Source organism: Mixophyes fleayi, chromosome 5 (genome assembly GCF_038048845.1).
Source record: "Mixophyes fleayi isolate aMixFle1 chromosome 5, aMixFle1.hap1, whole genome shotgun sequence".
In the NCBI taxonomy this organism is placed as follows: domain Eukaryota; kingdom Metazoa; phylum Chordata; class Amphibia; order Anura; family Limnodynastidae; genus Mixophyes; species Mixophyes fleayi.
In genome coordinates, this window is record NC_134406.1 from 231,039,281 (window position 1) to 231,066,365 (window position 27,085).

General features: G+C 41.4%; 1 protein-coding gene across 1 annotated transcript in view; it reads left to right on the top strand.

Annotated features, from left to right (window-relative positions):
• Positions 1–878: 878 nt before the first annotated feature.
• Positions 879–27,085, top strand: part of LOC142159058 (uncharacterized) — a 39,170-nt gene continuing 12,963 nt past the window's right edge. The window contains exons 1-5 of the mRNA XM_075213613.1: positions 879–2,630; positions 10,093–10,170; positions 13,528–13,677; positions 18,355–18,504; positions 20,103–20,252. Of these exons, the coding sequence (XP_075069714.1) occupies positions 10,102–10,170; positions 13,528–13,677; positions 18,355–18,504; positions 20,103–20,252 (519 nt within the window). The 5' untranslated portion in view covers positions 879–2,630; positions 10,093–10,101. The remainder of the gene's footprint in view (positions 2,631–10,092; positions 10,171–13,527; positions 13,678–18,354; positions 18,505–20,102; positions 20,253–27,085) is intronic.

Genomic DNA, 27,085 nt, shown 5'->3' on the forward strand with positions numbered 1-27,085 from the left:
CAACAGCGATGAGAAACAGGAGTGCAGCGCAGGGCAGGAGCTGTAGATCACGAAGTGTAGCAGATGGTAATGAAAAGCGGCAGTCTCGAGGAAGTCACAGCAAAGATGAGATGAGAGTGTAGTGGACGGAGGCAGCGGATAGTAATCAGCTGGCAGTCACGATGTTGAGCACAGGCGAGTTGCAAGCAGGAGACTGTAGTGCACAGAGGCAGCGGATAGTAGCCAGCTGGCAGTCACGATGTTGAACACAGGCGAGTTGCAAGCAGGAGACTGTAGTGCACAGAGGCAGCGGATAGTAGTCAGCTGGCAGTCACGATGTTGAACACAGGCGAGTTGCAAGCAGGAGACTGTAGTGCACGGAAGCAGCGGATAGAAATCAGCAAACAGACTTGATGAGAAGCAGGTGAGTGAGGTAAAAGCTGGAGTGCACGGAGGCAGCGGATAGCAATGAGCAAACAGTCACATTGATATAAAATAACGTTGAAGTGGTGTAGAAGACTGTAGTGCACGGAGGCAGCGGATAGGAATCAGCAAACAGTCATGATGATACGGTTGATGGTAGAAGTGGTATGGAACCACAGTAGTAGAAGTGGTTTGGAAACCACAGGAATCAGCAGCACTGAATACACAAGTAATACAGGAACACCTTCAGAGACTCATGAGGAATGAGACTCCAAGATCAGGCAACGTGGTGGTGACCACAGGTGCTTAATATAGGGAGGTTGCCTGATCTGCCAATTAAGTTAAAGGGGTATACACTGAAGTATAGAAAAGGGCTGCGCATGCGCAGACCCTCAGGATGGTGGACGGCCACGGTTCCTAAATGTCCGGGAAGAGGCACTCACGGTCCGGTGAGTGACACCTGCTCCAGATCTGGGGGTAGAGAAATTTTAAAAACAAGCCCGGTGGAAAAATCTTCTAAGGATAGCACGGAGTTCTGGCATTAAGTTAAACTGGATGGTTTCACACAACAGGGGATAATAAAAGGAGGCGTGAGCTTTAAACTGCAATAGAAAGGAAATAAAACCATTAGTATTTGTTCTTAAGTTAATGTGTCTTACAGCTAGTTTTGTCTGGGAAGTGGAAGGAAATATCTCTTATTACTGTTACTGCTTATCCGCTCATCACTGATCTTCAGGACCTTCGTTAGGAATAGCAGCAGAAGATTAGTCCAGGCTTCACTGTGTCTTTCAGATGTAAGTGTATAAAAATAGCTCAAAGCTTCACTGCAAACACTGTAAAAGAAACTGCACATGATCTCAGCCAAAAGGTAGGAAAGCGCTGTGAAGTGGCGCATGCACACGTACATGGACTAACAGCACATGCGCAGTACCTACAGTGCACGTGCCGTGATCGGTGTCTACATGGACACACTCTAACTGTCACATCAAACAACCCTACTGTGTGTGCTGACTCAAGCACGCACATACTGGTGTAAGACGAAGGGGTGATGACATCATTTAAAGATGACAGAAAATATACACTACACTACAGAAAAGGACTCTATACTACAGGAACGTTCCCTACTTTGCAGACAAAGAATTGGATCCAGGATACAAGGATTTGATAAGTATCATTGATAATATATATCTATAAAGCTAAATGTGTTTGTAATGTTAATTTAATTATTTATATACATATAACTGCATAGCTATTGTTTGATATCTGTGATAGTTAAATCAATATTATAAATACTAATTCTTATTAAAGATACATATGTAAAGATAATAGTGCAAGGATAGTGTAAGGAATAAAGGTGGTGAACCTAGGGTTAATTTTATATTGATATACTATGTTACGTTGAACAATGTTATGATCTATGTGTGAACTGTGAATGCAGGGTTTTCTGTCTTAACATTAAAATACTTTGATTTGAATACATACATATGTTGTGAGTATTGGTTATTTATAACGAATATATACTGTGAAGTACTGCTGACCTCAGTGGTTATTGGATAAATAATTATGTAAAGCTTGTGTTATTAGTGTGGTTAAAAGACTGAGTAAGGCAACATTATTTAAAGAAAGCTGCATAAAAGTGTGAGATTTATACTGAGTGTATCTGAGAACAGAATAAGAGGATAGCGTGTGCAAGCGTAACTACAGGTCCTTTTACATTGGCGAGCCATGGTCCAATTGTTTTAATTGTAATATTCATACTAGGATATAGTAGTAAAAATTGTTATACTGTAAACCATATTCGGTAGAGGGGTCGGGACGAACAGCATAGGTACACGAAGGAGGTGATGCCTATGTGTTATTAGCGTACACTTTTTCTGGAAAGAGGTTTGGACAGATAACATTGTTTTAATTGACCACTAGAAGAAATACAATTAATTACAGCGAATCTAGTTTAAAATGTTAAGTTTCTTGGATACTCGTTGTTTTATTTTTTCTTTAAGAAGGAACGGATTGTCGCACTGTAAGCATTTGTGAGAAACGTGGATTCACTTTTCAAGGTTGCAACAGTCCTTTGGAAGGGTCCTGCCGAGAGGAGAAAGACGTTCCTGAACTGAAGAGGATCTTTCTGGAAGCAGCATTTTTGAGTCTCGGAGGCTTACGGGGACCATAATACTACAGTGAGGAGTAATACTGAACACAGGACAAAAATTACTTCTGTATCTCAACAGGCGAGTATGAATGTTATTACAATTGAGAAGTTGTCAGCAAATAATATGTTTATCCCAGTGATACCCAATAACTACACATCTGCTGAAAATTTAGGGGTAACACTTTTAGAACAGACTTATACATGATACGTTGCGTATTAACAGGCGAACTATGTTCAACAAAAAACTAAACGTCTCAAAATGTTATCTAACTTGGTACATGCTTACGAAGATCGGATTTGGACATCTGAACACGCTAAGATGTTAGTTAAAAAGAAAAAGGGTGCTGATGGAAATTTCCATTGTCAGTGCTGCATTGAAAAGGTTAAAAGTGTTTCCATACTTGAAGCACAATTGGAAGACAAATATATTGCCAATATAGATAGGGGAAGGCAGATTTGTATGCTCAATTATTAGAGTGAAAAATATTACACAGATGTTGATAAGGAATTGGCAGAACTGTATACAAAGATCAATTTATTCAGGGATAAGGTAGCATCTAACGAAGTTCTAATTGCCGAATTACAAAGCTATTTAATCAATAGAGCACAGATGATAACCAATATGCAAAAAATTATCAATGAGTTATCACCCTTCTCCACAACACATAATACATCCTTGGCTAGAAAGCAGGTATGTATAACAGTTAAGAGAAGCAGCAAAACGGAGTATGGGACATAATATGTCCATACTTACTCCTGCGGTAGATTCGAGAGATCCAATACCCTTGGTGGCTGACCCTGGATATCATGTAGCACGCACATTTACTTATTCCCCAACACCCATGGGGAATGGATCTAATGGTTGTGTACAATTTTTAGATGATCAAGTTTTTGGCCTAGGCATCGGTTGGGAAACTGTACATACCGCTTCTACACCACAAATAAGTCACGGTAATGGCACAGGATTGCATGTTCCTTATCAAAATTATAGTATGGAGAAGACTCAATTTCTGTTGAAAATCCGTAAGGAATTTCCAAAATATGATCCCAGTATAGACCCTTTTACCTCTTGTGATTTTGAGGGACATTGTGACAAATTTAGTGTCGCCCCAGAACATTGCAAGGACTTGTTTAAACTATGGTTACCCACTCACCTCAATCAGAGGTATGCAGCAACTGGAAAAACTGCTCCCAAAAATTGTCAATTTCACGATGAGAAAGAGAGACTTTCTGTCCTCATGAAATTGGCAACCGGTCATTGGGAAGTTACCCCAGAAATTCTATCTAACTTTAAACCAACCATTCACAATGAACCATTGTCTCTATGTGATAGGTTTGAAGCCATGTATAGAAAAGTAACAAAAGATCAAGGTACAGAAGTTCCACAAGGCATGATACGGCTGTTTGTGGAAAAGTTTCCATACGTTGACCCAGCAATTCGCTTAAGTGCGGCTAGAGAACCAATGCAATTTGGTCAATAACAATGGCTTTAAAAACAAGCCTCACTTTAGAGAGTTAGATGTGCAAACACATACCCAGTCAAAACTGCAGCAGCTGAATCAGATACAAAAATGTGTGTCGCTTGTAAGTAGACATACTGGCCAAACAGGACAGTCTCATGTACAGTCAGTGACTCCACAGACACATAACTCTTTAGAACAGGTAAACAATTGTGATGTACAGAAAGCACAAGTAGCAGTTCGCACAGCAGATGTCCCTACTGGGAATCTTGTGCAACTAGATTGAAGGTTAGGGACCCCTAAGGACTTGCCCCAATATGCAATATCATATTGGATTCCTCAGGGAGACCCCACAAAATGGCCAAAATAAAAAAATGAATTACTGAAAATTATGCTTGATACTGGGGCAAAAATTTCAATCACCAATGTAGAACATGACTTACTACCAGACAGCCCTCAGTGTGCGGTGACTGGATATGATCACCAACAAGGGGGTGTAAGAGCCCAAATAATTGATGAAGTTGCTATGGAAATCAACAATGATTTCAAAGGGCCCACAAAACGGTCTGTGTGATAAAGAAACAACACTTAGGACCACCTATACATGAAATTAGTGGAGCAGTCAACATGGTTGTACACAAATGGCCAGAGGTCTCACATAACACAGACCTTGAACCTATTGTGTACAAATACCCTGAGCTATGGGCTCAAGGGAAGAATGATTTTGGAAAGATGATTGCGTCCAGGACATACAAGGACCAGATCCACCACCTCCATGTCAATATCGTTTCCCCTCTGAAGCCATGGAACCAGTGATAGAAGCTGTGACTGACTTAGAAGTAAGAGAGGTAGTCATAAAGGGAAATTCCAAGTGCAATAATCCCTTCTGGCCTGTCAAGAAGAAGGAGACTAACACCTGGAGACTCACAATTGATCTCAGGGGTTTGAATAAATATACCCCCATGTCAGCACAGGTGGTAGCAGAGACACCGGACATATTGGCAAGAGTAAACGGCAAATGTAAGGTATTCTCTACCATTGATGTTGCCAATGGATACCATTGACAGAAAGCTGCCATTACAAATTTGCGCTCACCGTGCCGATACGCAATATATGTTTTGCGTATTACCCCAAGGATTGCACAGTAGACCCACATATTTTCATCAGGCATTAGCAGAAGAGCTGAGTGTGTTTTCACACCCAGAATGCTTGCTGTAATATGTGGATGATCTACTACTCCATACAGAGACTATGGAGGAACATTTGACACTCCTACAGGAATTGTTAGGCCTCCTTGTACGTGCAGGGCTCAAACTGAGTACTCACAAAGCAAATCTGGCTAGGTCAGAGATCATATTTCTGGGCGTCAAGATCGCTCATGGGACAAAGGGTATAATGGCCGCCCGAGTTGAGGCAATGGTCAATTTACCTACACCAAATACCCTACAAGACTTGTGCAAATTCCTTGGTGCTACAAACTTTAAGAGGGAGTTCATAGAGGATTTTGCTACAAAAGCGAAACCTCTGTATGAATTGCTCAGAGGTGAGGGACCTTCATTGAAAGGATGGACAGAAGCACAGAAGAGGCATTTTCTACTCTGAAAAGAGATCTCTCTTCTGCCCCAGTTGTGGCCACTCCACACCCAGAGGGTGAGCTGGCAATTCAGGCTCACACTGGCCCAGAGTCCATATCAACAGTCTTACTACAAGAAGTAGAATCTGGGACTAGACCACTAGGGTATTTCTCTAGACTTCTTTCTCCTGTGGAAAGAGGTTTTGATGAATGCGCAAAACAACTGGCTGCAATACATTATGCTGTCAAAGTGACAGAACATATTGTGGGTTTTAGACCCCTCACTATACAAACCCCACACTTTCCATTAATCCTTCTACTCCGGGACATGCTGCCTGGTGTCTCTCAACAGAGGTTTGGGAGATGGATAATGGATTTGAGTGGGCATAATCTCAAAGTAAGTCACAAGGCCAAATATGTATTGTTTCAACTGCTAAACACAGCAGGGACGGAACACGACTGTGTGAAACAATGACTTTGTTTAGACAAACAGCGCATATGGATGACCAAGTCATTTTTATTGATGGGTCACAGTCTCACACGGATGGGAAATATGTGACAAGTTATGCAGTCTTCGATAAGACTACAGGGCTTCAGTTTTCCTAAATTACCTGGTCACCTGATGGCACAAAGGGCAGAATTGGAGGCAGTAAAGGAAGCCTTACTACTCCAACCTTCAGGACCACATACTATATATAGCGACAGCTCATATGTAGTTCGGTCCCTGAAATTACACTTGGATACCTGGCACAAGCGTGGATTCGTGGAAAACCAGAATAAACCCCTGGCGCATGTTTCAGTGCTCAAAGAGTTATGGGAATGGGGAATGATGCATCCTGCAGAGGCTGCGATCATTAAAATTCCTGCCTACCAGTTAAGGAATGATCCCCTCGTCATGGGTAATAACTCTGCAAAAGAAGCCGCCAGACTGGCAGCTTTATCTGGGATTTTCCGAGACCCAGATTACAAAGAAGTATCATTTTTTAAAACAACAATATGAAACAAGACTCTTGAAGCAGGAGCAGTGTCATTTGAAGAGGAACAAGCAAGGGATTCTATTCTCTTACCCCACAATGAAACAGGGCATTCTGTGTCACACGAGCAATGAGGGCTCAGAACCCGTCAGTTGTTCCTGCACAACTTCAGGTAGAGCTGACAAGACTCAACTATCAGTTCCTCGGACACGCTGGCCAAGATAAACTCATGTCCCTATTAAAGGACTATTTATATTGGTCAGGGATGTCAAAGACAGTGGAAGTTGTCACACAACAGGGTCTTGTATGTGTGTACAAGTGAACCCCAGAGCTCCAGCTTTCAAGCCAGCACTACAGCCTGTGCCCCCTGCAGAAGGACCATGGGCTGCCCTACAGATAGATTTTATAGGACCACTACCATTTGGCAGTTGCAGTTGTCGGTATGCCTTGGTAGTTGTAGATGTATTTTCAAAATGGGTTGAGGCCATCCCAACTGTAAATGACTCTGCTGCTACCACACCAAGGGTCTTATGGGAACAGATTCTGTCACGTTGGGGAGTTCCCAGGATCATTGAATCTGATTGGGGAACACACTTTACTGGCAAGGTCATGAAAGCGCTTTGTGAACTACTGGACACTACCTGTACCTTATCATCCCCAGTCAGCAGGAATAGTAGAACGAATGAATTAAACAATTAAATCTCGTTGGACTAAAACACTGTTAGAGAAGGGCTCCTCTTGGATGACAGCCCTGCCTGCATTACTGATGAGTATTCGGGCAACTGAGGCATCTACAACAGGGATCACTCCATGTGAGCTCATGACATGATATACTATGTTATGTTGAACAATGATATGATCTATATGTGAATTGTGAATGCAACGTTTTCTGTCTTAACAGTAAAATACTTTAATTTGAATACATACATATGTTGTGAGTATTGGTTATTTATAACAAATATATATTGTGAAGTACTGGTGACCTCAGTGGTTATCGGATGAATAATTATGTAAAGCTTGTGTTATTAGTGTGGTTAAAAGACTGAGTAAGGCAACATTATATAAACAAAAATGCATAAAAGTGCAAGTTTTATAACAAGTGTATCTGAGAACAGACTAAGAGGATAGCCTGCGCAACGAATGCGTAACCACAGGTCCTTGTACAAGCGGGAAACTTTTAATCTATATTACACATAAAAGAGTAAGCAGTATAGTATAAGATGGTAAATGTAGACCAATTATAAGTAGTTATTGGTAAAATAATTGCCTTACAAGTTGTAATTGGGATCCTATGTTAATGTGTGAGGAGCTTATTTCAGGATATTTAGTGAAAGTCTTATGAGCAGATCACATGAATAACCTAACATTGTCTTGTTTATTCCAATGTGACATTTAACTTAAATCTCTTAATGATTCTATCTGTCCCATCAGTTTTCTGCATACAGGAATGGAGATTTCCTGTATTGTGTCACACTACAGCTGTGCAGAGACTTTCATTTTCCTCTGTGACACAGTTTGATTGCGTCATACATAGAACATTGGGCAGTGATGTCACAGTAATATGATTTGAGCATTCTGTTATATGTCAGGAATATTTCATTCAGTACCTGAGAGCAGTGAGATTTGTGCTTTTCTGTTCGTGCATTTAATACTATGGAAGTAATTTAACCAGACCTACGGTACGTTTGTTAAAATTTGAAGATACCTTTTCATAATGAGCTGACTGTAATCTATGTTTATTGATCTCACATGAGACTCCTGTGTAGGTTTATTTTAAACTGATTTATTAGTAACAAAGTGTTTTATAGATTTGATCTAGTGCAGTGTGTTTGGAGCACACCGCAGGATAGTAACTGGCTGATGTAGTATAAATTATGTACCAATCATAAGCTGCTGATCACGGTATATGGTTGGTATTATTTCATATGGCTGCATGTTTTATCTACTCTGTATCCCCAGTTAAGAGACCCATGGAAACCTTTGGTTACAGTCAACACTGAGTATTAAGGATTATTTGCAGACAATTAATTGGAATTTGTATTACCTTTTGCCTATTTTCATAACTTATTTTGTGGTTAGACAACAATGTTCCCAGTGTATATCGACTCAAGGTTCTATAGTGGACATTTTTTATTTATTCAATAGCTAATTGTGCAGAAAAGTTGGTGTTTTACAGTCTAGAATAATAAAGCAAACATCTGATTAGTTGCAATGGGCATCACTAACATTTTTTCCGTAACCTGTGGAACAGTCTTCATAGCATGTCCCTGACTATAGCAACGTGTCTTGTTTATCTGTCCTGTCCACTGATCACTGTTTCAATAGACCTTTTATTAAGTTTATGCATATATTCATTGTAATCTGCTAATAGCCCCCCATCTGACATACCTATGTACCATTGCACCTGAATTTTAGTTTTAAATAGTTATATTTACTGGAGACTGGTAGAGAGTGGAAAAGTCTGTACAATTCAGAAAGTTAATTTTGTATATACAAATTAGTAATGATTTAAAGTTAAAACTTGTATGGACTATATGATAAATGAGTGAAAGATTGCATGGCTCTTAAGTATATGGTCTTGCTGACTATTAATGTAGTTGGGATAATATTTTATATTCAGAACTTTACAGGGATTATTCCAGGTTCCAGAGTTTCCAGAGTTTCATATCTTATGATCAGGCATAATCTCTGAACTACTGGAGCATGCTTATTTTAGGACTTCATGCTCTAATTACTTGCACAGAGTAGGTGATGTAAGCCCTGAGTTTCTGTCACAGGGGAACTGATATGTACCAAAAATACTGCAGTAAAAGATAAAATGGATTACAAAAACTAAATTAAAAAAAGGTGAAAGGTATATTTAAAAACAAACAACTCCTCATCATAAGCCCACAAGAAGACTGTGTCATGGGTTGTCAAGACCCCAACATTTCAGCAGTTGTCTTTCCAAGCACAACCCCTGGCCCTATTGTAGCGTTATGGACAGTTTGTTAATGAGCACAAATACTAACAGGCTGACACTGGCTAAGCAACAGGGGATCATCTCTTTGTCTTATTCACTATATATGTGGGTCAGGATTGACTAAAAAGGGGTTGTCCAATAGTGATCAAACCCTTTAAATATGTAAATACAAGCAGCAGTTATAATGCTGACTGGGGCGAATTCTGCAAATCCTTGCCTGAGAACCCCAGACTTCTGCTGGTTAGAGTGAGAAGGTATTTGTGTTAAAGAATAATTTAAGGGATGGAATTATTGTTCAAAGCAGAATAATTGCTCCAGACATAGTTATGTGGCTTTGCCAGTCAGTGGAGAAATTGATACAGCAGCCGGTGTACATTAGTTTGGTTGGGTTGTAGTGGATGGAACTAAGTGTAATATATTTCATTAATACTCACTTTGACTAATAAATTGTCAAATTATTAATTAAAATTTTATTTGGCATACAACATGTACCTGTGCTTCCTTGTTCATCTATATTTGTTAAAAAGACAAAAACTTACTCATCCAATCTTTTTCAACTTGCAATCTTTCAGACACTGGATATGCCTCTTGGAGAAAGACCAAAGCTCATGGAAAAACGGTTTCAAGATTACCTCAAATACCTCAATCAGGTAGGAATGGGCTAATCAACATTCTGCTTTGTGACTTTAAATGCAGCTTAGAAGCTTTTCAGTAATACTGCAACATTGTGTTTTACAATGTCAGAATTACAATAATCTTTACATATAAGTATTCTCTAGGTCACACAATCATGTGTTTATGGTGTAGGAAAGGTACACAGACCATTAGTGCCATGTGGAAAGGTTGGGAGTCACCCAAGGGCAAAACAATTGGCTGTATCAGGCTATCAGCAACCATTCACTTCAGCCTGTGTGATTTCAAGTTTTTCCAGGCTCTAATGCCTGGAGAGCCAGCTGTTGCCAGTGAGAACAAGTAGCTGTTTAACCGTGGCAGACCCAGGCCCCCTGAAGTTCTGCAAGTTAATGGGAAGGGGGTTTATTGGTATTTTATTATTTTTTATTTGCCTTAAGTTTTCTATTAAAGGAGAAGTCACCTAAATCAAATATTTAATATTAAACAGCCCCCTTTAACAGAAAGACAGAGTCCAAGGTCAGGAACCCTGGTGTATGGGATATACTCCACCTCATTCGTTCGTTTCTGAATTAGCCAATAGGGAGCCCTCGGAGCACGGGTTTGGAGACTGGTGGTTTGGTGTCCGTTCAATAGAATGGTGTATCAAAAAAAATACTTGTATTTTGCTACTAATCTCAGTAAAGTCACTGTTCATTTGGATTTATTTGCTTTTATATCTGGCTTAGACAGTGGCTGAGATTCCTTTTGTTGCTAGTTTTCTGTACTGTGGTTTCGTATCACTTGTCCAGTCGCAATCTGTCTGTTGCACCCATTCATTCACCTATTTAGCTGAGTAACAAGGGAGAAGTCTAAGCCTTCTTTCCCCCAACATAAAACTAATAATCTATAGAATGCACTTCTTTTTTCAAGTGTCTGGAAGTGTACGTACCCATTACAGATGCGTCACTGAATTGGGAAAACTGGCACTATTAGCTGGTGTTACGCTCCACACCGCTGGAGGCTGGGTACTTTTTTTATTATTTATATTATAATTGAATCCCTCCATTACTTCCCAGGCAGGGTCAATTGTTTAAGTGCCTTCTGCTGTCTATTAATAAAGATTTTGTTCTTTTTTTAGAGTCCATATAAAAATAAAATCCCATCAATTATCTGCCTTTATTTGTTTAATAGACAAAAAATTACTAATAATATATGGATAATAATAATAAAAATATTTATTTATATAATATATGTTTATACAGTTGTGTTTTTTGTTGTTTTTTTCTTCCGCCAATATTCCGATTTATATGAATTTTTGAACACTAATATTTAATCTCATATTTATATTTGTGTGCCTGAAAAATAAATTTTTATTCTTGATAACATAATGCAAACACTGGCATACCTGGTCACATGTTTCATGTAGAATACATCAGCAGCTAGTTTGGAAACAGTGTCCTATCATGTCCAAAACCCAGGCTTGTTGGCAGTTTAATTTAGACGTTGTTCATTGTCAGTAAATTTCAGATTAGGCATAGGCACTAAGTAGTTATACCAAAGAGACCTTGGGTGTAATTCATCAGGAAAATGATCTCTACACTAAGTATAATTAGACAATAAACAAGACAGGAAATTCTGTCATCCACATTGCTTTATTACATGACTATTCAACTGACAAGTTGGGTGTAACTCTCCAAGGGAACTCTGTACCCAAAAAACCTTAGTTGGCCATACTAAGACATTTTTAGGTGCATATGACTAAGGTCAGATCATCTACTGCATTCATTCTTCAAAACTAGGGACACGTGGGTGAGCTGTAGATGGACTGGGTGGAACTAGAACAACCTGCAGCCAATCAGAGCAGTTAGCGTTACAGCATCTAGGAATATTTCACAGCCAATTGGAGAATTGACAGCAGCACAAAGCAGTGATTAGGGCAGTGGTTCCCAAACTTTTTCAGTTCGCGGCACCCTTAGAGTCCATCATTTTTTCAGGAACCCCTCCAAAATAATGACCAAGCAGTACCGTTTTATAAGTAGTTGGGTCAAAATAATGTAATAAGTATTTAGGTCAGAGCAGAAATACTTAGTAAGTTGTTTGCAAAAATAATACACATAAATCCAAGGGAAAAGAATAGTTTTATATTTTTTCACACTGTGCCCCTTCACGATCACACTGTGCCCCTTCATCCACACACTCTGTGCCCTCCTTCATCCACACACACTCTGTGCCCTCCTTCATCCACACACACTCTGTGCCCTCCTTCATCCACACTCACTCTGTGCCCCCTTCATCCACACACACTCTGTGCCCCCTTCATCCACACACTCTGTGCCCTCCTTCATCCACACTCACTCTGTGCCCCCTTCATCCACACACACTCTGTGCCCCCTTCATCCACACACTCTGTGCCCTCCTTCATCCACACACTCTGTGCCCCCCTTCATCCACACACTCTGTGCCCCTCTTCATCCACACACTCTGTGCCCTCCTTCATCCACACACTCTGTGCTCTCCTTCATCCACACACTCTGTGCTCTCCTTCATCCACACACTCTGTCCCCCCTTCATCCACACACTCTGTGCCCTCCTTCATCCACACACTCTGTGCCCTCCTTCATCCACACACTCTGTGCCCTCCTTCATCCACACACTCTGTGCCCTCCCTCATCCACACACTGTGTGCCCTACTTCATGCCGACATTCAGTGAGAAGTGACGAGGGAGGAGGATGCTGGGTAAACTTTGAAAACCGCAAAGCATTCTAACCTGTATTGTGTCTGTATATGGAATTTTTCTCAGACCGACCATAGAACTCATTTACCAACATTGCATTTATGTGAAACATTTGTACTAAACTAGAGCAACCAATCAGACGCTTGCTTTCAGTTTCTAAGTAGCACTAAAAGGGTACAGGATAAATTGATTGCTGTGGTTTAGTGCACTGAAATGCAGCATTCCAACGTTGTCAGACATCGCCCTCAGCTGCGTGACCGCGTTGCCAAAGTATCATTGTGAGAAAATTGTGCTTTGAGGTACAATGATAATTTAATATTTCTCTTTCCTGTCATTGGGGAACGCTGCAAAACATTGGGGTATAGTAGGTGGACCAAGAGTAGGGCACTTTAAATGTAACTTCTTTAAACATTCACTCCTCCCCCCTACTATGCCCCTCCCATCTGGTAATAGGCTTAGTTTTAGATAAAATACTCAGGAGGTAGGGCATTTTTATTTTGGGCTCCTGCTTGGTTTTTAATGGATATTTTGAATTTGTATTTTAAAGGAGGATTTATTGCTGTGGGATTTAATTGCACATTGTGTATTTACAATATTGCTGGAAAGTCTGTAGAACATTATACTTGTGCAAAATGTAATGTGAAATTATCTTTTGGACAGTCTGATCCGGACGTCCAGCGTGCAACATGCAAGTCACGCGTACAGTGTGCGCCTGCACTGGCACCTCTAGGACAGGAAGACCGCGCTTGGGCTCGTTCATTGTCGGGATCAAAAGCCGAACTTGCTCGGGCAATGGCTCAGAAAAGAGAGGTAGGTGACTCTTCTACTTCTTTAAATGTACCACATTCCACCTTCAAGCCAGACAGCACCCATGAGTGGGGCTGCCTTGCCTGAAACGGATTTGGCCATATCTCTTGCTAAGTCCTCTTAGTGTCTGGTGAGTGCTTCATCCTTACTGGAATGTCTACTCGGCGCCCCACGTGGGGTGGCTGCAAAACGCCAGGTTCCGGACTCTATTCAGGTTTCTGTTCCCCTAGCCCTGAATCTGACCTTTCTTCTGACGAAGATAAGGAATTACACTACACACTCTCGGATTTAGCCGTGTCTAGCAGTGTGCCGTGGTGTTGGCCGTGTCTAGCAGTTGGTCCACCTAGTTCTTTGGAGAACTGGAAGAGATTTTTTCTATTAATCATCATCATCACCATTTATTTATACACCACCACTAATTCTGCAGCGCTGTACAGAGAACTCACTCAGATCGGTCCCTGCCCTAAATACACACACACACACACACACACACACACGTGTATATATTTATGTTCTTGCAGACTAAAAGGAATAGCAAGTGTTCCAACGATATCATGTTGGTCTTTTGGTTTTTATATATATTTTATCATATATATATATATATATATATATATATATATATGACACCCAAAAATTCTTTAAGCTATAAAGCGCTTATTAACACCAAGTGCAAATATTAAACAGGAATATACTTAAATTTTCAATAGGCAGCTCCCCAGTCATTCAACACCTGTCTGCAAGTGTCAAGCCTAATAAATGGAATACAAAAAGACAGGGGGCACCAAACATAGTGTATTAAAAGTGATATATGACACTCTCCACAGATATGTAGTGCTCGTACCGAATAATCAGTGAATCTGGGCCAAGATTAGCAGTCACTCTGATGGTACCGGATAAGATAGGAATCCTCTCAAACGAGCCCTTTATTCAGATGGCACATCAAGTCATATTTAATGGCAGCAAATTAGCTCTGCAACAGAGTAAAACAAATGCCCGTACATAAAAAAGGATAAAAACACGCTTATCTGTCCTCTAGCACATGCGCAGATGAAAGGAGTACCAGCCGGCAACGTCCCATACACATCCCACAACGGTCACAGGATACAGACAAGAAACAGCTCTCCGACGCGTTTCGTCTTATATAAAGACTTTTTCAAGGAGTAGTGAATACAAGCCATTATGGACTCTTATATACTTAGTTGTCTTCATATCCAATCAATCAAAATGCGATTCCGGAAGTGTGGGTGGAAGCCATCTCAATCCCGATACCTCACATCCGGTTTGGTCATTTCCGGTATAGCGATCCCCACAAAAAGCATTCCTAATCAAATAATACTATTACATATAGAGCTATTATATCTGAATCCCGATACCTCACATCCGGTTTGGTCATTTCCGGTATAGCAATCCCCACAAAAAACGTTCCCAATCAAATAGTATTATTAAATATAGAGCTATTATTACATATAGAACTATTTAAAGATGTATATACTAGAAGTCCTGTAAACATAATATATATCTAAATCCTCTTAATATATAACATTAACAATATGGGCAAAAGTATCTCAAGCCCAATATGTCATATCCTATTAGATCCGGTATGGCGAATAAAATACCATACCAGTAGTCCAAAAACAGGACCTGTACACATAAAGACATACATTAACATAATTAATATTATAATCAAAGCCATCATTAAAAGTGCTATCTAGTACATGAACAGATATTCCATACAATAGTACAATAATACATACAATATCAAGTACATATAATCAACCCAAAAAATATGGGTTCCATATGACAGATCTAACTAATACAAAGCCAATCTAGCTATATAAATCACTGTTCAATATTAGTAAAAAGTATTAGTATAAAAGACATCACACCAATATAGTACCAGATGACGATAATCCTAAAAGAGAGAAAAGGGTTACCAACTAATACATATTATACAAGATTATACAAGAAAAGAGGCCATTTCAAATGCCTCATTAAGGCCTGTCGGTGCCAAAGTGTCTAATTTATATAACCAATACATCTCTCTACACGTAAGTTTCTTTCCCAAATCTCCACCACGTGTACCCAACACCGCATGCTCAATCCCTTTAAATTTAAGACCACTGGGATCAGCATTCTGACAGGTCAAAAAATGTCTGGAGACTGTATGTTGATCTGATTTATTCTTGATTGCCCTCACATGTTCTTGAAGCCATAGCTTAAGAGCTCTCTTAGTCTTGCCAATGTACATCTTACCACAAGGGCATTCTAATAAATAGATGACAGATGTTGTGAGACAATTAATTTGATCATTGATTTTATATTCTTTTTGATGTGATGAGTCATAAAAGACCTTATTCAGAGGAGAAAGATACCTACACATATTACAGCTGTTACATCTAAATGCACCTTTCCCTAAATTATTGAGAAATGTAGTCTTAGTATCTTTCACCTCTTTAAGTAGGCTAGGTGCTAACAGGGACTTCAGATTCCTAGTTTTCATAAAGACAATATCTGGTTTAGATGAAACTACCGAACCCAAAATAGGGTCCATACAAATTAAATTCCAATGTTTCTTCAAAACAGACTTGATTCTCTTCTCATCTTTACTATATTCAGTAATAAAGGGGACAAAACCCTGTCGTCCCTCCTGATTTTTGTTCTTATATACCAAAATATCTTTTCTATCCACATCATTTGTTTTAACTACTGCCTCAGAAATAATTGGATCTGGATAACCTCTCTCCCTAAATTTTTCTACAAGTATAAGGGATTGTTCCCTATATGAATTATCATCTGAACAGTTACGTTTAATACGATTGAACTGCGACTTGGGGATATTATCTTTCCATTTCATCAAATGACAGCTGTCATAGTGCAGGTAGCTATTTGTATCAACCTCTTTTATAAAAGTCTTAGAATGAATTTCAGAACCTTTACTTTCAAGGGCCAGATCTAGATATTCTATACTGGTACTATCAATCCTGGATGTAAACTTTAAATTAAAATTATTTATGTTTAGATAACACAGAAAATCTTCCAACAATTGAGTAGGGCCATCCCAGATGACAATGATATCATCTATATATCTACGATAGAAGATAATATATATAGAGAAGGGATTATTCTCACTATAGATATACTCAAGTTCCCATCTACCCATAAGGAGATTGGCAAAACTAGGGGCAAAAATAGTCCCCATTGCCGTCCCACATATTTGTAAATAAAAATTCTCCATAAATTTGAAATAATTCCGAGACAGGATAAATTTAATCAAAGTACAGATGAACGTCTTAAGCCCATCATCTAGATCCTTATCTAACTGAAGATAGTAATTTACAGCTTCTATACCTTTCATATGGTCAATAGAGGTGTACAATGCTTGTACATCAATTGTTACCCATTTGTAACTAAATTTCCATTGTATATCACCCAGTAGTTGTAATAAGGAAGTGGAATCTTTCAAAAAAGCAGGTAGAGTAAAAACATACTTCTTAATAAATGAATCTACGTATTGTGACGCATGTGACGTAAGGGAATCAATCCCCGCTATAAAAGGTCTTCCGGGGTTTTTTTCCAAGGATTTATGCACTTTAGGCAAGTAATATAAGATTGGGATTACTGGTGAATCCTGAAGTAAGAATAAATATTCATTTTTATATTTATATTTTTAACTTTTTGACTTTTATGAGTATAGAGAAGGATGCAGCACAGTTCTGGGTGATACAAACTGTTGTCTAAGCCGGTAATATACAGTATACAAGGAGTGTACATTAACACAACATAAACAAGGCATTATTACATATTATATTTAAAGCCATAATAATGCATTTAAAATAGTAGATTTTCCCATAGCTGTAGATGGAATTGACAAAGTTCTATATTGGACAGAACAATAATACACATATTGTGACCCTGAACTACAGTGTAAACCTATTTGACTTGTTTCTAAGGACCAGGCAATATGGGTGTGGAATCTAGGAAATTGTAAAATGATGGAAACATCTAAACATGCCCATAACTTTCAAATAAAATAAAAAACAAAAAATAAAACCACACAGAAATTTTGAATTGATCACATACTTGCCTACTCTCCCGTAATTTCCGGGAGGCTCCCGAATTTCGGAGGGTCCTCCCGGACTTCCGGAAGAATAGGCAACCCTCCTGGATTCTTTAAAATGCTGAAATTCACGGCATTGAATAGTGGAAGCGGGGCTTAATCGTGTCATTAAGCCCAGCCCCCGTTCCAACGCTGTCAGACAGCGCCCTCTGCTGCTTGACCGCGCTGCCAAAGTATCATAGTGAGAAAATTGTGCTTTGAGATACAATGATAATTTAATATTTCTCTTTACTGCCATTGGGGAACACTGCAAAATATTGGGGTATGGTAGGTGGACCAAGAGTATGGCACTTTAATTGTAACTTCTTTAAACATTCACTCCTCCCCCTTACTATGCCCCTCTCATTTGAGAATAGGCTCAGTTTTAGATAAAATACTCAGGAGGTAGGGCATTTTTATTTTGGGCTCCTGCTTGGTTTTTTATGGATATTTTGAATTTGTATTTTAAAGGAGGATTTATTGCTGTGGGATTTAATTGCACAATGTGTATTTACAATATTGCTGGAAAGTCTGTGCAACATTATACTTGTGCAAAATGTAATGTCAAATTATCTTTTGGACAGTCTGATCCGGACATCCTGCGTGCAACATGCAAGTCACGCTTACAGCGTACGCCTGCAGTGGCACATGTAGGACAAGAAGACCGCGCTTGGGCTCGTTCATTGTCGGGATCAAGAGCCGAACTTGCCCGGGCAATGGCTCAGAAAAGAGAGGTAGGTGACTCTTCTACTTCTTTAAATGTACCACATTCCACCTTTAAGCTAGACAGCACCCATGAGTGGGGCTGCCTTGCCTGAAACGGATTTGGCCATATCTCTTGCTAAGTCCTCTTAGTGTCTGGTGAGTGCTTTATCCTTACTGGAATGTCTACTCGGCGCCCCACGTGGGGTGGCTGCAAAACGCCAGGTTCCGGACTCTATTCAGGTTTCTGTTCCCCTAGCCCTGAATCTGAGAAGATAAGGAATTACACTACACACTCTAGGATTTAGCCGTGTCTAGCAGTGTGCCGTGGTGTTGGCCGTGTCTAGCAGTTGGTCCACCTAGTTCTTTGGAGAACTGGAAGATATTTTTTCTAATAATCATCATCATCACCATTTATTTATACACCACCACTAATTCTGCAGCGCTGTACAGAGAACTCACTCAGATCGGTCCCTGCCCTAAATACACAAACACACACGTATATATTTATGTTCTTGCAGACTAAAAGGATTAACAAGTGTTCCAATGATATCATGTTGGTCTTTTGGGTTTTTATATATATATATATATTGCATGCCTGCCTGTAGAGGATTGGACAACATAGACCATGGCATATTTTTAACTTTTGAATGTATTTGAAATTCTTTAAGACTTTTATGAGTATAGAGAAGGATGCAGCACAGTTCTGGGTGATACAAATTGTTGTCTAAGCCGGTAATATACAGTATACAAGGAGTGTACATTCACACAGCATAAACAAGGCATTATTACATATTATATTTAAAGCCATAATAATGCATTTAAAATAGTAGATTTTCCCATAGCTGTAGATGGAATTGACAAAGTTCTATATTGGACAGAACAATAATACACATATTGTGACCCTGAACTACAGTGTAAACCTATTTGACTTGTTTCTAAGGACCAGGCAATATGGACCAGGCAATATGGGTGTGGAATCTAGGAAATTGTAAAATGATAGAAACATCTAAACATGCCCATAACTTTCAAATAAAATAAAAAACAAAAAATAAAACCACACAGAAATTTTGAATTGATCACATACTTGCCTACTCTCCCGGAATTTCTGGGAGGCTCCCGAATTTTGGGGAGTCCTCCCGGACTTCCGGAAGAATAGGCAACCCTCCCGAATCCTTTAAAATGCCCAGCCCCCGTTCCAACGCTGTCCGACAGCGCCCTCTGCTGCTTGACCGCCCTGCCAAAGTATCATTGTGAGAAAATTGTGCTTTGAGGTACAATGATAATTTAATATTTATCTTTACTGCCATTGGGGAACACTGCAAAACATTGGGGTATGGTAGGTGGACCAAGAGTATGGCACTTTAAATGTAACTTCTTTAGACATTCACTCCTCCCCTACTATGCCCCTCCCTTCTGGGAATAGGCTCAGTTTTAGATAAAATACTCAGGAGATAGGGCATTTTTATTTTGGGCTCCTGCCTGGTGTTTTATGGATATTTTAAATTTGGATTTGTATTTTAAAGGAGGATTTATTGCTGTGGGATTTAATTGCACATTGTGTATTTACAATATTGCTGGAAAGTCTGTGCAACATTATACTTGTAATGTCAAATTATCTTTTTGACAGTCTGATCCGGACGTCCCACGTGCAACATGCAAGTCACGCGAACAGCGTGTGCCTGCGGTGGTAACTGTAGTAAAAGAAAAACAAGCTTGGCCTACTTCATTATCGGGATCAATAGCCAGACTTGCACGGGTAACGGCTCAGAAAAGAGAGGTAGGTGACTCTTCTACTTCTTTAAATGCACCACATTCCACCTTCAAGCCAGACAGCACCCATGAGTGGGGCTGCCTTGCCTGAAACAGATTTGGCAATATCTCTTGCTGAGTCCTCCCAGTGTCTGGCTAGTGCTTCATCCTTATTGGGATGTCTAGTCGGCGCCCCCCATAGGGCAGCTGCAAAACGCCAGGTTCCGGACTCTATTCAGGTTCCGGTCCCCCTATCCCTGAATCTGACCTTTCTTCTGACGAAGATGGGGAATTGCTTTGGGATTCGGAGGGAGAAAACTTCTTAGATGATGATGATACATCTTCCTCACACAGTGTAGATAATTTGATTTTGGGTGTTAGAAGTACCTTAGGGTTTGCAGAACCAGAGTGTACTGAATCATCTGGCTTCTCCCTAACTGACAAAAGTAGCAGTTAGTTTGTTTTCCACCTTCTCTACAACTCGTTGTGTCTGAGGCCTGAAAAACACCTAACAAAAAGTTCCAGATGCCAGGTAAATTTAAGCAATTTTACACTTTGTGCCAGAGGAGTCGGTTAAGTGGGAAGGTTATCCAAAGGTAGGTCCTCCTATTGCTCGCCTCACCACAACCACTAGTATTCCGGTTCAGGGGGCAATATCTTTCCGAGATCCCACTGATGTGTTTTTTTTTCTCCTCGCTCAGCTTAAGTAACGGCGGGAAGTTTGTTTTGTCCCAATATGTCCTCTACATTGGTCAACAGGACCATTCAGACCTTTGCAGAACAATTGGCAAAGGGCCTTCAAGATAATGTGCCCAGAGTTGATTTATTGGTTTTGGTGGAGCATATTCAGGATGCTTCTGATTTTGTAGGTCAGGCTTCCTCAGACGTGGTTTCTATTACATACAGACTTTCCACACTTATTATTACAACCTGCTGTTTGTTGTGGTTGCATTCTTGGTCAGCGGATGCGGATTCCAAGCATGACGGGGTGACTCTGTTCAGGTTACAAATCTGCGTCATGACAGGACACATCACAGTCAGGTGGTAGGGGCCATCTACTGTTGTTTCAGGACCAGTGATGGGCTTCGACTTCAAATCTTTGGGTGCAGGGGGCTGTGATTCAGGGCTATGTTATGGACCTGATTCACTGCAATGAGGTTCTTCAACACTTCTTCCTCCCTGTGCCCACAAGAGACTGGCACTTCAGGAGGCTATTCAGAAGTTGTTGGCCTCAGGCATGATTGTTCCGTTTTATAACCTTTTCTTGGACTTATTCAATCCACACCGCTACTAATACCCTTAAATCTATTGATCTTTATTTGATGATCTAATGGTTCTTGTGCTAAAGTCTGCGCTCTGTGTAATGTCCCTAAGCTTTCCTTGCTAATTGTCCATAATATATGGAGTAATACATTTATAATATGTAGAGGAGAAAGTAGCAAAAAAAAAAAAGGAAGATAAACCTAAGTTAAATATATGTGGATAATTATACTGTACAAAAATGCCTATTGGGGCATAGCTATATATAAGTGAACATAAACAATAATTAAATATCCTATGAAATTGATTTGGGATCCATATTTAAGGTGGAAATAAAGGATTTGAGATTATAGGAGCAATATACTAACAGTGAATATATTGCACACACACTCACACTCACTCACACACACACACACTCACACAGACATAACCTACCAGTATGTTTTTGGAGTTTGGGAGGACCCAGAGGAAACCCACGCAAACACAGGGAGAACATACAAACTCCACACAGATAAGGCCATGGTCGGGAACACTTTGATGACCATCTATTCTGAGCTTGGTTATACGAAAGCTGAGTCTATTCCTAGATGGGAGGGCCATGGTAGGGTAGAAGTGTATGTTCAAAGAAGTTATGTTTAAAGTGCCTCACTCCTGGTCCCCCTACTATACCCCAATTTCAGTGTCCCCCAATGGAGCTAGAGAAATGGATTTTTTGGTATGTGGAAAAAGACAATGTACACATCAATAATTTACGCGGCTCCTTGTAGTTTGTAATGGAACATGGTTCCATTTTCTTCATTAAAGAAAAAAAAGAAGAAAAGAAGAAGATGCTAGCAGGCAATGACAGTCGCTATGTGACTGTCTATGCGGGGAGTGTAAGGAGACTCCCGCCACTAGTTGGTATGCCTGGAAGCAGGATATTTTGCGCCAGATCTCTTCAGACAGACTCCTTACTGACAAAACACGGAGACCACTCTCTGCTGCTGGCTCCCCTTCTCTATTTCCCCTAACATAATACAGCTAGGTTACCTCTGTTTGTGTGTAACATTTGGGCATTGCAGGACATTTTGTATATAGATTAGACCAGGACATATAGGGTTCCTTTCAGACTCTGCACTTGTAGTCTAGCCTTACAGTACCTTCCACATATATTTAGATATAGATATATATATATTAACATACAGGGGTACTTTTACTGTTCTGGGTCTTTTAGCCAGGGTCAGAAGAAATAATTGAATTGCCGTGTTTATCTGTGGTGTTTTTGATTACTGTATTACTCTGATAAGAGCAAAAGTTCTCACATTAAATTTTGTAGCTGCCCAAAATTCTCTGGCAAATTGCCTGTGGGACAACAGGATCAGGGGGCTGTTTGTGCACAGTGTGAAATGGGGGATCAGGGTGGACAGTCCCGGGAGGACCCATTTGCAGCTGTGGGGGAGCCTGCCTGGGTTTCCTCCTTGGCGCAGACGGTTCAATGCTTACCCAACTCATCAACCGCCAAGCAGAAGCTACTGCTGCTTCTATAAATGTTAATGCTGGATCCTCCTCAGCGACCTCCATGGAGGTGCCTAATGCCATGGCCCCAGATGGTACAGAAGGTGATATCGCTTAGGCCATCCTATCCCCATCCCAGGTCGCACAGGCCAAACCTGCATGGTCATCTTCTCTGGGTAAACGTCCGAACCGCCTGAACAGGTTATTAGACTCCACTAGGCATTTGGCACCTAGGCTCAAACGCTTCCGACTTTCTCACCCTTTGTTGTTCTCTGACTCCGAGGGTTCCTCTGGAGAGGAAGACAAATTAGTGAAGGATTCAGACATTGCTCATTTGGGTTACTGGGAGGACAATGCCAAAAAAAGGGTATTCAGAATTTTGTGATGGCGGTGCACCAAACCCTCGACCTGGTAGACGAAGACCAGGGTCTTCCTGCAGGGCTGATTTAAACGCAGTACACCCAGAACTGTTTGTTTTCCCTTATCAGCGGAACTCTCTGAGATTGCAGACTCCGTCTGGAAGCAATCAGATAGGAAGTTTTCAGTTCAATTACAGAAAGCATCTCATTGGGAACAATTACCCAGAGTGGTACCTGGCTCGACGGATCATAAAATAGAGGGGTTTCTGAAGACCATCTTTCTTGCGGCCTGCACGGCATTTAGACCCTTGTTCTCATCCGCGTGGGTGGCCAGAGCTATGGAGTCTTGGGCCGACCAATTAGCAGCCGGTCTGCAGGATACCGAGTTACTTCCTTTTGGCTCTTCACCTGAAGGAAGCTTCGGATTATCTTTTTGAGGCAGCTTCCATTTCTTCTTCAGTATTCGCGTGCGCAGTGGTGGTTAAGAGAGGACACTTAGGCTTCGTACCTGAGATGCAGATGGAGAATTTAAAAAATCTTTAGAGGCTTTACCTTTTTCCGGATCGGTCCTTTTCAGTCCCGAAATAGATAACTGATCAGTCAGACGACTGGAGGTCAGAGTACATTTCTGCTGGTGAACTCTCCTACACCTAGGATTTCTAGGTTTGTTTTTTTTCGACAGTCCATTCGTGGGAGCAAGGCCTCTAGGGATCAGAATTCGATTACAGGCAGACCGCTTGCAATCAGGGGACAATCTCAGAAAGGCAGAGGTTCCTTTTCCAAGAGACATCCCATCCCCAAGATCTCGGACAAATCTCCCGCATGATTGGATTTCCCCTCTCCTCGCTGCTGTGGGATGCAGGGTTGCCTACAATTGTTCAAGGAATAGTGGTGGCCGTCCACCAGGGATATTTAGATCTTGGGAATAATATCCAGAGGCTATATCATAGACATCATGGGACCCGCTCCTCAGCGATTCTTCCAGGATTCCTTGCCTCGCGACTTGATCAAGAGACGTGCGATGCTCCAGTTGGTCGCTTCTCTTCTTTCAGCTGGGGTCATTTGCCGGGTCCCAGACGCTCAGATGGACAGAGACTTTTTTATTCAAACCCAATTTTGGTGCCCAAACAGGACGGTTCGTTTCAACCTATCCTAAACTTCAAAGGTCTCAATCTACATCTTCGGGTGGACAGGTTTCAAATGGAATCAGTCCGATCAGTGATGAACCCCAGGAGTTTCTGGCGCCTATGGACATCCGGGACACTTACCTTCATATCCCCATTTGGGAGAGACATCAATCACTTCTTTGCCTTACCGTAGGCAGCTGCCAATTTCAGTCTTTCCACCGCTCCCAGAGTCTTCACGAAAATGATGGCAGTCATGGCGGCAGGTTTGCGCGCCCAGGGGGTGAATATAGTTCCACACCTGGACAATTTACTCATCAAGGTCTCTTTGGTCTCTCTCCCAAGCATCTGACTCTCTCTTTGGTTTCTGGAACAGCACTGGTGGATAATCAATTATCTGAAATCCCAATTGGAGCCTTCCCAAAGGATGATGTTCTTTGGACTACTGATGGACACCTCCGGAGTTTTCCTACCGGAGCAGAAGATTTGCTTTGTACAGAACTCTGTTCAACTACTTCTGGATCATCTGCGCCCTTCCATGTGATTGGGCATGTGGGTCCTGGAATTGATGTGTCCACATTCGAGACCCTTCATTCCAGTCTGTTCCACTTGCGTGTCTTCCAATGGGATCTTCTGAAACAGTGGTTGAGATCTCCTCTCCATCTGGAGACCCAGTGGATACGACTCTCCAAAAAGGGCCCGTCTTTTTCTGGCATAGTGGCTCAAACAGGAGCATCTGATAACGGGTAGGTCCTCTGCCCCATTGGCTTAGATCCAAGTCGGTCCAGGTTTCTATGGACCAACACATTGGCTCTCCTGCCGATCAACATTCTCGAATTACAAGCCATGTTGTTATCTCTTCCAGGAGCAAAACCCTTCCTTCAGTGAAAACCGGTCCGGATCCAATCAAACAATGCCACAGCGGTGGCATATGTAAATCGTTAGGGAGGAACCAAAAGCTCAGGAGCCATGCATGTGGCAGAACAGATTCTGGCTTGTGCAGAAGTCTGGGTCCCAACAATATTTGCAGTTTTCATTCCTGGAATAGACCACTGGGAAGCAGATTACCTCAGCAGACATGGGAGAATGGTCCCGGCACCCTCAGGTTTTTCAACAACTGGTCCAGAGATGGGGTCTTCTGGATCTGAATTATACAATAGTGGTATCTTTGTTTTTTGTCTCTGTTCAATAATCTCACTTTCACTTTATAAAACCCTCTTCTCAATCTTTTCCCCGTCTGTTAATTGTAGTAAAAAAAGAGAGAGGTGTCTGGCTATTGTCAGACCTGTAACGCCTACGGGGAACAGGACAGACGCAAACATATATCTTACCTTCAAAATGATGACCACCTTCCGTCCGCTTCTGAAACACCCCAGCCGCTCTCCTATCCCAGCAGACCAGCAACTGAACCTCTGTCACCTCACTTCACTTCCCTCTAAGGAAGAAACAGAAGTTAAGGCCGTGCGTACCAGAAAAGGACTGTCCGAGACTATGGCAAGGAGCAGAGACACTCAAGTGATTATCGCTTGCCACCACCTCGATTTGTTCTTGCCAAGGGCGCAGGACTACGAGAATTTAGGACTAGGAACAGTCCCGCCCCAAACACTCTACTCACCCCTCGGTGAGGGCCTAACCAGAAGTAAAGGATCAAGAGAGCTATACTCACCTGGGCACTCCAACTTTCGGTCCCTGCTCTCCTGCTCCTCTCCGTCATCTTTGGAAGACAGAAAACAACACAGCCTTCCTCTACTCTACAAGTGAGGCTACAGTGTACCACCCACACAACAGGCACTAGCTAACAACAGGCGCCCTGGCCCTACAACAAACAACTAATGGTCGAATAGTGCAACTTCGCTAGAAACTTGGTGTAGTGTACTCCCTAAGCCTCCTCCTTCTACCTATGGGGAACACCAGCCGGTGTTCACCTTCTACTCCGAAGGACTGATCCTAAACTCTAACCCAGGTCGTACCAATAAGACTATCTTCTCTCTATGGGGTTAGTCACAGAATCCCAAGGAACAGTTGCCATCTGCCCGACTAGGGCTTAATGGAGCAACGCGCTACCTGGGTGGCAGCTTCTGCTCGGAACCATCAGTGGCCACTGCTGGAACTCGGGACGGTCGCGTCCTCCCAAGTGGTACCACCCCAATCTGGAACCGCAAGGGACCCTGCCGAAACTCAGACTGGGACACCCAATTGGAATATTGGGATGCACCCCTGGAACTCAAAAGGGCTGTGCTGCACTGCCAGTGAGGTGCCCAATCACTGCCTCAGGAAACCCGCGTAATCCCAGGGACCTACAGGACGGGAAGACTACCGTGTGTCCTACCCTAACTGTGTGTGCGTTTTAACTACCCCTTGTCCCCACAGACACAGAAAATCACAGGAGTACAGTAAGGAAACAAGAGCCTACCTTGAATGGGGCCTGACGTCTTGCACATGTAAATAAACATACACAGCACAACCGAACACAAGCGCAAAACAATATTGCACCATACAGGCTCAATAACACTTTGCTGCTGTATCTGGAAGGCTGACAACGGGAGACACTTACCCCTGCTACCTAACCAGCCGGTTTGTATAGCAGTAACAGGAGCCTTCTGCTCAACTGTTGCCTAGGACCA